The 12,045-nt window shown below is 31.2% G+C and overlaps 1 protein-coding gene across 1 annotated transcript; it reads left to right on the top strand.

Moving 5' to 3' along the window:
- The first annotated feature begins 3,477 nt into the window (after positions 1-3,477).
- LOC129807348 (protein obstructor-E) lies at positions 3,478-11,628 on the top strand. Its single transcript, XM_055856558.1, has 3 exons — positions 3,478-3,872; positions 10,226-10,435; positions 10,506-11,628. The coding sequence occupies exons 1-3, from the start codon at positions 3,827-3,829 to the stop codon at positions 10,907-10,909; spliced, it is 660 nt and encodes a 219-aa protein (XP_055712533.1). The 5' UTR covers positions 3,478-3,826; the 3' UTR covers positions 10,910-11,628.
- The last annotated feature ends 417 nt before the right edge of the window (positions 11,629-12,045 follow it).

Below are 12,045 nucleotides of genomic sequence, written 5' to 3'. Positions count from 1 at the left end.
TGGTATAGTGATGAGAAATTAAAGTTAGCAAATTAAGCAATATTTTTAAAAATATAGTTAGTAGAAATTTAATTTGGTAAGTAGATGAATAAAACTTAATTCATAAAAATTTTAGGCGATAATAAACAACTTTGAATCATCTTGGCAACTGATGAATAAAATACACAGAAAAAAATATTTCGCAAAATTTTTTGTAAAGGTTTAGAAATTTCCTTTGGGGAGTTACGGAATGCTCGTAAATCGTGTAACCCACTAAAAAGTCCGTAAAAACTTATACTTTTTTTCACAAACATTTTTCGTAATATGATGACAGGTTTATTTGTTGTTTTGCAAACACCTATTCGTAAATGTTCACCAACAAACAGAAAAATGTTTGCATAATTTTGTCATTTGTTTGTACATTTTTTAAAATAAACAAAAACGTACGAACAAATGATTGTAAAAGAACAAAATTATTCTATGATTTACGAGCATTTAGTAATTTCCCAGTAAAAATTCACGAACATTTACGTTAATTTTGCGAAATATTTTTTTCTGTACAATTCAACAGTTGCTCTACCGTCTTTACTAGATAAAGTATACAAATAATGTATCGAAATTGATAGAGAGATTGATATTTTTTATTCATCGTCTATGCTTATAAGATAAAATAAAATAATTAGATCTTTACCTTGTAATTTTGAGCCAATTGGTGAATAGCCTCGAAGAGAACAAAATTAATATCTATAAATATTAAAATACTTTATAATATTATAAATCAAATATTTTGTAAATCAGAGAAATAGTGGCACTATTATAGATAATTTTAAAAGATTTGCACAATTTTGTTCTTAATATTTTAATACTTTTACAAAGTTAAGACACTATGTGCAAAACAAATATACTTTGCGTCATTTGAGTACCTTAATTTCTTTGCAACATGCTAAAAAGCGTTGTTACAAGAAGGTTTCTAAGGTGGTTTTCTTGGCCGGCTTCAGACTCAAGGCGTAGCCATATGGCTTAACTGCTCTAATTCCTTACTTATCACAATTTTTTGGAGAAATTTAACTTAGGATTGGAATATTAGACATAAATGACGTATTAATTTCCCAAAAAGAGATAAAATTGCTCGCTATTTAAGATTTTAGATTTTCGGGAACTGGGCTAAAACTCTAGTCTGAAGACCGCCTTAAGACTACTTCTGGAATTTTCTGAACAACAAACAATTACAATAATTTTTCATGACAGTCAATTGCTATTATTATAGAATTCTAAGTTAGAAATTTGTCAAGAACCGCTCTTATTGAGGAATTACAGTAGTTAATCGTTATGGATAAACCTTAGAGGAGAGCCCAAATAGACTTAGCCTGATTCTTGAGAATATTTTGCATGTAAAATTTGGCATTAACGATTTATCCCAAAGGATAAACACCAAGGGCTTTGGATCATGGATTAGAGGTCCTTTGCATAAATTTCCTTTACCTAATCCTTTACTGCTAAGAATCCTAGAGGATCAGCTTGAGTCTAATTTTGCCCTTAGGTCTGAATAAACCTTACACAGTTCATATGATTTTAAGACTCCTATATTTACCCAAAAAGCAAAATCACGAGTGATGGTAGGATGGACGTAGAACTCTTATTGCGGATCGGCCAAGCCCTGGGTCAAGCTTCAAGGAATCAGATCAAGGAAGACCGAGCTTAGTTCTTCGGATAAATTATTTGTTTTCAAAACTTTGTTCATTCCTATGTTCACCTATGGTGATGACATAGGTGGACATAAGATCTGGTAAGATCGCGAGTACAAGCTGCTGAGATGAGGTACCTCCGGGCGGTTAAGGGAATCAATCACTCGTCGAGATCGAGTGAGGAACGTACCCGTTCGTGTGAAGCTAAGAGTCGAGAAGGTTCTTCTTGGTATTGTCATGTTCAGCCATTGTGAGAAGACCTCGACATCGGGACTGGGGAGACCTAGGACAAGGTAGCTGAATCAAGAAATCTTGCCTTAGAGCGCTTTGAGATCAAACCCACACATTTTCTCGAAGTGGTGGAGGACCGACAGACGTGGGCCCGTGATTCGACCCCAATAGGGATAAGCAGTTGATAATGATGATGATAAACAAAATGAAGTCAACATAATGTCATTCTGACCATATGACTGGTATGTAATATTTTTTAAAATTTATTTTTTGATAAGTTTGAATTCCATAAAAAAAATCACAGGTTTATTTATACACATCGGTAAAAATCGAATATTTTTACCGGTGTAAGCACGTGTATAACCAGATTTTTGAACTCCTCCGCTTACGAGCTTCAAACCCCCCAGGGCTTATTAAATTATTATTATTATTAAATTCACAATAATATGGTCATCCCTTTTACAATTGTGAAAGAAAAAAAAATCAAAAAATTTCAATATTACAAAAAGAGAAAAGAAATAAAAAAAAGAAGGAATCAAAAAAAAAAAACAAGAAAAAAGAAGGGCTTAATGGTTCAGCCGGAATAGCATTATATGTATATATATATACCTATGATTTAACTTATTGTCTAATTTCTTAACAATCAAGATATTTGTAAAATTTTGACTAAGGATTAGATTATTAAACGCAAATTCTCTATTAGATTCTGAAAAAACCCAATAAAGGTTATTGCTATTTTGGATTTTGAGACCTTTGGGAACCAAGTAAATTAAAAAGTGAGTTAAAAAAATAAACTGAAAAAAGAGTAGTTAGTTTAATATAATATTATATTAAAAATTTTAAAATGTTAAATATAGTGTTGGCATATTCTTTAATGGGTCCCAGTCAAATTCCGAAAGAAAAAATCCCGAAAAGCAAAATCACGAAAGCCAACATCTCAAAAGGGCTAAAGTCCCAAAAGGATCAAAATGCGAAATGGGCCAAAATCCCGAATGACTTAAAATCCCTAAAAGCCAAAATTCCGGGTTTCAGGATTTTAGCTTTTGGGGATTCTGGCTTTTCGGAATTTGGACTTTTCAGAATTTTGACATTTGGGATATTTACTTTCGGGATTTTGGCGTTCGAGATTTTGGCCAGTACTACCTTTAAGGTGCATGATCTAAAATTACTCCCAAGCGTTTCCTACTTTAGGTTAATACAAACTATCAACAAAAATTATAATAAAAATGTTCAAGTATAAACTGAAATGTTATTGATCTTTTTATTGCCTCTATTGAAAAAAGATCTTAAAATGTATTTACAGTACCTAATCACCATGCTATGATCAAAATTATTAGTGAAAGTACAAAATAAATTAAACGTTTTTTCTCCGCTTTAGTATTAAAAAATAATAGCTTTCCTTATATAGATTTTGTCTTAAATTGTGCTTTAGGGATTCAGTATAATTTTGGGTTTTTTTTAACAGTACTTTCTTCAAATTAATTATCTTGAACGTACAGGAAGATTGATCTAACTCAAGGCATTAAATTTAGGTACGAATTTTAATGAATAACCCTGCTAAAATTTGATCACGATGAAGCTCAGAGCGAATCGGTTAACCGTTCAACAGTGTACACAAAAAAGTGTTCCCCCCAAAAAGCGCACGATTTTCTCTACTCTCCAAAATGAATTACTTTTCCACCCAAACTACCTTCCTCCATAAAGCTCCCGCCATCACCTGGTGACTTCTACTTTGCTCGCAAATTCACCTCGACCACAGTCAGTCGACGGCCAACCACGGATCAGACCACTGATCTCCACACAACTTTGGGATACTAAAAAGTTCAACTATTTCTTCAGCATTTGCCTAATCACCTGAGACGTGAATTGGCAGAGTTAATTACCAAAAGAAGCTATTCTGTGTGTTGTGAAGAAACGTGCATTTGAAGAAAATGAATTATTTAACAGTCCTTTTAGTGATTGCTTTTAGTGTTATAGGTGAGTGTTTTTCTATCAGTAATAATTGCACATTTCTTACAAATATGATTGCTCCACGTTTCCTATCACATCTATTCATTTCTTCAATAAATACATTATGCAATAATATTCGCAATTTAATTCCTTTCTTGACTTATTCCCCAATCTGCAGAATATCTCCACAACGAAATTGGTTTAAACAAATTAATGGATATTTTCTTGTATTCAAATCACGTTTGTACCACGACACGAGGTGAAGGCAGTTTACCTCGTCGCCAAAAACCGTTCACCATCCTATTTTTTGTGAGATTTTTTCTTTAACACCGAAAAAAAACTATTATTTCTTCGTCTACTTCACTCTAGCTTACGCATAAACAATTTGAGACACAATCTTTTATCAATTGATGAAAGAGGAGAAATCTTCAAATACAATTTTAACGTATTTGTCTTTTCACCAAAAAAAAAACATAAAAGCAGTGCAAATAGAAAATCATTAACGCATAAAAGTTCAAAGCAAGAAAAAATATCCCTGACTCGAGATCAATATGAAATTAGATATCTATCATTCATTCAAGTTATTATTTATTCTGGCGTGAATATAATATTATGTGAATGAGAGACACATTGTTCTCGCATTTTTGCACTCTCAACACCTCGTCAAGAGCATTTCTTATTGTCATTTGAATTATTCAAACAATTCTCCCGCATATATTATCTATAGTATATTTTTAAAAGTTAATTGGTGCTATGGCGAGATATATAAACGATGATAGAAACTCGTTTCAACAGAACATGTTCCGGGCTGCCATTTGAAACATTATATATATCACAGTCTATCTCGAAAATCTCTTGTCAACGAACCAATATTGATCTCATATTAAACGCTGCACTGAGAGAAAAATATCAAAATTTAACAAATGTATATTTTTTACGATCTAATATTATTATCGGAGAAACAATAAAATTAAATAAGCTTTACGTTTATTTAATGTTTTTTCTTTGGTTTACTTAACATTAACATAATCAACTTGTTATAGTATGCTTTCAACGATAAAATATTGTTAATGATTTACTGTTTTTAATAATAAAAAATCAACATTTTCATTAATTCTTAAAATAAAAATACTTAAAGATTTGGGTCAAATATTTAGTGCCAAAAATTCAACAAATTGTAAAATGAAAAGCTTTGAATTTGAGGAATAATCAAAAAAGTTTGACATTTTCAGTTCTGCTTAAGGAAAGCGTCAGTATGATCGGCACTGAGGATCAGTCCATCAATTCAATATAAAATGATTTTCTTTTGAAACGTATTCGCTGCTTTTTACCAATTTTCTTATGCAAAATTTATTACATTAAACTAAATAGTACAAGTTATGCGAAAGATAATTTATAAAAAGTCGCGATTAATTTAAAAAAATACTTTTGTTCACAGAGATAGTTCGACCTTGTCGATCATTTCAGAGCTTCTCCTAGTTATTCTGAAATTTATAAAGCCGCAGTTATTCAAAGAATTACAACATATAAATTTAAAGATCCTTATTTAAGATTGAAAATTAGTTTTTCAAGGCTTAATTAAATGTAATATTAAATTTCTTTAAATCAAAGTAGTGTATAACAACTGGATAAATAATTTCAAAGTGAATCAATTATTTATTAATCATATTTTAACACCTAAGAATACAACAAAATAATATCGTTTTTAGATATTTTACAACAGAAAGTAAAGGTTGTAAGATGGATGTTTAGTATTTTTAGATGAGATTATTTTACAATCTTCTTATTTTTAATTCAAATTAATTTATTTAATTTAAAGTTTTTTTTAAATTCTTTCTTAGATTACCAAAATTATATAGTCGTATCGGGATATTTGTTACGAGGTAATCATGTTATATTCTTGTTGTATCACGTAATGGAAGAATGTGCTGTCCATTATAGACCTCTAAGGAGCGCCTACCCTTCAATGCGGATACTTCTTCCATGCTCCCTGAGTTTTTGACCAGAGCCCCTGCATTTTAATACGTTTTATTCCATGTAAAAATATCTATTTCTAAACATTCTGTTGTTGTCAGTGTGGCGGAACTCGAACTCACAACTGTGAGAGTCGAGTTATAGGTCATATCCGCCCAAGATCCAACGGTCTTGCCTCCAGTGTGATCTCCATTACCAAGATGAGAATACAGTAACTATGAGTCCAATAGTGTCAATGCGTTTAGTTCTTTATTTCCTACAGTATTCTAAGTTAAAATTTGTTGCTGTTACTAGTTCATTAGTTAAGAGATGTTTTTGATTGTTTGTTAATAAAAATCATTGCTAATAAAAATCATATTGGAATCATACTGTAGAGTATTCATATTTTCAAGAAAATATAACTAGGAAAAATAGAATTGCATGCAAAACGAGTTAAGGAAATCTTCTCGATTAATCTCGAACATCGTTAATCCTCTAAAAAGGAAATTTTTATTGGCATTAGGAACATTTTTGATCTGGCCTTGATCAATTCTGTAATTTTACTTGTTTAATTCCAATTTTAATATTTTTGTAATTACCAGAATTTTTCATATTTCGAAAGCTCACCAATTATTATCATCTAGGGTAAAAACGTAATATTTATAATAGTTTATTTTGAACCTAAACTTTCTTCAATATCTAAAATTTCACTTTTTCTCTAGAATATATAGGAGTTTTTAAACATTATATTTTTACAAATTTACAAAATTAAATAATAGTAAAAAGAAAAAGTAGGGTAAAATTTGGAAACCAGAATAACGTGGAATTTTAGTCAAACCAATTTCGAAGTTCAGACTTTTATAAGTATTAGCTATTACGCAATTTTCAAGTACTAAGAATATTATTTAAATTGATTTTATTTACTAAGTTATAATAGAGTTGTCCCAATCTTAAATTGGTCGTTTTAGATTTTTACGTTGTCCGATATTTCAATATACCCTTAACTTAAGGCCTTGACAGACTTGAGGATTAGCCGAGAGACGACTTAGAGTATAATTATATTCGAAATAATGGTTAAACTACGCTTCTATCATTTCCCACTAAGTCGTCTCCCGACTTAAGTCCTAAGTGTGTCAAGAACCTTACTTGTTACTATATAGCCTTACTAGGTCAATTTTTGAGTATGGTAACTATAACCAAATTTAGGCATAGATACATAATACTAGCATCAAAGCAGGGGCCTCTCAACATTTAATTTTTCCTTACGTTTTTTTAGAGGCACTGAAGACTATTGGAAAGTTTTTTTTCCCAAAGAGGATTAACTCGATTAACTTATCAGTCTTATATATTTCGAAATCGTGCATTAAAAGCTATCTAATAATATATATTTCGTAATGTTCGCCGACATAATAAAAGAACTACGATTAAATTTGTTTAAGTCGCGGTGCAATATCTGCAAAATTTTTACAAGGAAAAGTGAAAAATATCTTCACTTTAAAAAAAAAAATAAAATAAAAAAAAATAAAAATAAAAATGTGGTGTAAAATAATGGGGAAGAAACATATCAGGTTTAAGTTCGTACACTGCATGTTATACCACATTCGACCGTACCTCATCAAATATTTCTTTTTGATTTTTTCAAAAACCAAGATTTTTCACTATTTTCAATGATTATACTTCTTTTGACCGGAATATTCAAATCCATTCATTTCAACGTATTTTGTTAATTGAGTTTCGAGTAAAATATTCAATGAATATTAAATTTAGTTAAAACCACCTAATTAAATATTTAATCCAACAAAATATTTGATTCTCATCGCGCTCTCTGATTAGATAAATATTTAAAGCATTCATTTAGCCAAATAAAGTTACACTAAATGATTACAATATTTTAGAAGATTTGTGTAGATAATGCATTAAAAAAAGGAAATTTCTGATGATTTCATTGTTTTTGAACATTTAAATTGAGTACTGATCGATAGGCTTTTGGTGATAAAATTTATTATTTTTATGAAACTAGAAGACATAGCTACTGTATTTTAATCATTTTATGACATTGGAAGACAATTTTATACTCTATAACTTTCATAAACATTTACAGTTCTTTTGACCATCACCAGTGGCGCTTGAGTCGTATAACTACCGGATCAATAAAATATACTAAAACAATTTTGAGTAAGAATGTTTATGACAACTTACGTGAGCGATAATAATTTGGGCATAAATCACTGAAAGACACTTTCTTTATTAACATTGCAAAATCTTCTCTTTCACTATATAGAGAAATTTCACATATTCATCCAAATTGATTAATTATCCTCTCGTTTAAATACGTGTATATCACAAGGAATTTATAAATGACTCCATCATCTGGCTCTTCAGGAGTCAAAATGCCAAAGTGGAGGCACTAACCACCTACTGATTATGATCCATAAATACCTTTGGTTGGTGTAGGTATTTGACCTTTAAAAGCATTGTTTCAAAACACTTTCAATTCTAAATATTTCAAGTTACGGCATGTTAAGTGAACTGGAGCAAATGGAAAAAGTGCAATATATTACGTGATTATGTAATTAATAATTGCAGCAAAAGAGAGAGAGAGATAGAGTGCAAAATACATTAAATTGGACACACTTGTCCACAGTGTCTTGTAAGTTTATTGAGGTTTTTCATCAGCTCGATCATCTTTCTCTCCTCTAAAATAAATATGTATTTGCCTCATCGATTCCACTGTTTGTAGAAATATCAATGACTTTCTTTTCCAAACACTTTCAATTTTCAATGCAAGGTAGCAATTTTAATTGATTTAATGAAATTCTTTAATATACACTGAAAGAAAAAAAATAAACGTGATCTTTTCTTCGTAATTTTTGATATTGTTAGTAAAGTAGAAAAGTATTGAGGTTATAAGAGTTACGCCGATGAATATATATATACTTAAATAATAACAGAATATTATAATAAAAAAAATTTACATGCCATTACTCGCTTCAATATTACAAACTGGAAAATCATGTTTGTTAGAAAGACACTAATAAATTTATGAAAGATAGAAAAGAAAACAAAACTTTGATTCTTTTGATTCGTTGAATTTGATTGAATCAAAAAGGTTTGAGTACGTCATAAAACCGAAAGTTAGGGTAGATTAATATTTCTTTTCAATTTTATTAAAAAAAAATAAAAGTATTACAACAAAGCTTTTGGTAAATGTGCCAAATGGGATCGGGAATCTTCGTTTCTTTCGATTTTATTTTTTACATTTTTGTTTTTCCCAGTTTGTCTTTGGAATCTTTGTCTTAGGTAATTGTTGTTTTTTGGAACACATTTTGCACAATTATATTTTATAACTTTCCAAAAATTTCCTTTTTCTCAGAAAATTTCCATTTGCCCGAAAGGACGAAACTAAAAATTTCCCAAAACACAAAGAATTTCCCTTTGTCCTGAAGGACGAAACTAAAAACTTAAAAAAACAACATTGTAATATCATTATTTTATTTAATAAAATATACTTGTTTAAAATATATGAAAGACAAGATTTCCAAAGACAAAGTTTCCAAAAAACAAAAATTACCTTAGACAAAGATTCCAAAGACAAATTGGGAAAAACAAAAGTATAAAAGACAAAATGAAAAAAAACAAAGATTCCACAAACCGTGCCAAATATCTGCCAGCTTTAAATTTCGGCCCCTTTGAGTGTATCTTCGACCAAGCAACTAAATTATACTCCGAGTATAAAAAACGGAGTATAAAAATATAGATTAAGTCTTCGAATTTTTGACTCTTCGATATTATAGCTTTTTCTTTTTAACGTTTATTATTTTAGATATAATAAACTACTTTTCAAAGTATCAAACAACAATCCTTAAAATGAATAACGAACATTTAAATTTATGTTAAAAATTTAGTATTTTAATCTTAGGACTTTAGATCTTAATGCATCTACATTGGGAGCAATTTTTGTAAAAATAACATTTTTTAAAGAAAATTTACCCTATAATTGTATGCAGAAAGTGTTGATTTTCTTTTTAAAAGCCAATTTTTGAAGAAAACTGCTTTCAATGTGTAGAGGCCATTGGGAGAAATGGAGCTGTACACTGATGTACGATATATTTTCACATGTCTAAGAGAAGAGGACTTACCATAATTTAATCTACATCGTTTTTTTTTTTTATAAAGCTGAAACGTGAAAGCCCACTTTCCTCTAGAAATATTGTATATATAGCCGCAGCCCAGGCCCAATGTATCCCCATTTCCATTCCCGTACAAAGCCCAACTCAAAAGTTACGAGAGCTAAAGAAAAAACTAAAACCTAAATTTTGTTCGAAGGAATTGTATTCCTAACAGACGTTAAACAGGGAAACACCTTAATTCATTATCAGAATCCAAAAGAACTCAACTGTTAAAATATTTTGGTTGTGATTTTAAAGGCACTTATGGAGCCCCAACATCCTGTCCTGAGCCCTTTGGCGTTCAAGCTTATGCTCATCCCGAGAATTGCGATCAGTTCTTCCTCTGCACAAACGGAACCCTGACCCTGGAAACCTGCGAGAATGGTCTATTGTTCGATGGAAAGGGACACGTCTTCAATCATTGCAACTACAACTGGGCCGTTGACTGTGGCACGCGTAAATACGATCGTAAGTTATTGAGAAAGAAGATTGCGTGATCTTGAGAGGAAATTAATTTCAATAATGTTCATTCCTGCAGCTACACCGCTATCATCTCCGGGTTGTGAGTATCGTTTTGGAATCTATCCGGACACGGATCAGTGTTCAACCACGTACATCAAGTGCGCTCACGGAGAGCCCCATTTGAGCCCATGTGATGATGGTCTGGTGTACGATGATCGTATTCACGGATGCAACTGGCCCGATCAGCTGCTGGAAAAATGCGATCCTACTGCTGTTGTAGGCTTTGTATGTCCTGCTCATGTGCCATCCCATAGTCCAGCTGCCCGCTTCTGGCCCTTCCCACGATTCCCCGTGCCCGGAGACTGCCACAGGCTCTTCACATGCGTCGAGGGACATCCACGCCTGATCACTTGTGGCGAGGACAAGGTCTTCGACAAGAACACCCTTACTTGCGAGGAAGACATCCCATGTGTCCCTTAAAAAACTTCACAGGGACTCTTGCCTAAAAACAAATTTACAGAGAAGAGAAATTTCTGAAAAACACAAATACTCAAGATTTCACACGAAACTCAACCAAAATCTCCGAGAAAAGGAAATTTGTTACCATTTCATTCCAAAGTGATACTGAACCGCTATACCATGTACATTTTAAAAATCTCAATCTAAATCACTTTTTTCTTTCTTGCACTACAATTTATAAAACGATAAACCGCCTTTTCGGACCACCCTCTATCTACACGAAATAATATCAAAAGACCAATAAACTATTACAAACATTTCAATTCATTGCCCTCTTTTTACCAAACACTTTTCCTTAACTCTGTTGAAAAAAAAAGAAAATGTATAAAACACATATCTATTTCATGTTAAATTTCTTTTTCCTCAAATCACGAATGTCTTTTTCCTTTCTCCAGCACAATCCTCTCAAGCATGCATATTAGGACAAGCTAAATGAAATAATTAAGTTTTTGATAAAATACCAATTAAAACAAGATGCATTTAATCACGTTCAGCGAAGCGTTTCAAATATTCTTGTCGATGATGGAAGAATTTCGAAAATATAACACAAAAGTGTAAAAAAAAACTTGCAAGAAAAATTATATTTTTCCTCATTAAAAATTATATATTACAATTGAGAGCTAAAACATAACGAAATGTGTTATTTTATTGCTAATTAAATAGTTTGTTTTATTTGTAAATTTCACTATGAGGTTGAGGTTCGACAGACTTGGATGAAGCCAATGTCTTTTCTGAGAAATTATCGTAAAAATCAGCGGAAAGTGAAGCATAGAAACGATTTGTCAAGTGAAAATTGCGAAATTTCATTTCCTCAGCTGTTTTTGGAAATTGTTCCAAATAAATTGCTAAATGGATGATATTGTGAGGAAACTACTATTAAACCTTCTACCTGGTAGTTTGATAGGCTGACCGGTAAGTAAAGTAGAACTGAAATTTAAATCTAATGCCTGTTCCACTATTTTGTAATACCAATTGAATAAAAAAAGTGAATTAATGGTCTTAAATGGTCAAGATTAAAGTCAAGATCAAAATCAACTATAGTCCAGGACTATGAAGTATTAATGTTGTAACACAGAAGAACTTCCAAGTCTGAAAAA

Source organism: Phlebotomus papatasi, chromosome 3 (genome assembly GCF_024763615.1).
Source record: "Phlebotomus papatasi isolate M1 chromosome 3, Ppap_2.1, whole genome shotgun sequence".
In the NCBI taxonomy this organism is placed as follows: Eukaryota; Metazoa; Arthropoda; class Insecta; order Diptera; family Psychodidae; genus Phlebotomus; species Phlebotomus papatasi.
This window is presented reverse-complemented; position numbering and strand designations above follow the sequence as displayed.

Bases quoted from the DNA above. Each gene is read 5' to 3' on its own strand.
- LOC129807348 (XM_055856558.1), top strand. From the start codon at position 3,827: ATGAATTATTTAACAGTCCTTTTAGTGATTGCTTTTAGTGTTATAG. The intron at 3,873-10,225 runs GTGAGTGTTTTT...GTGATTTTAAAG, and splicing joins GATTGCTTTTAGTGTTATAG to GCACTTATGGAGCCCCAACA. The intron at 10,436-10,505 runs GTAAGTTATTGA...TCATTCCTGCAG, and splicing joins TGGCACGCGTAAATACGATC to CTACACCGCTATCATCTCCG.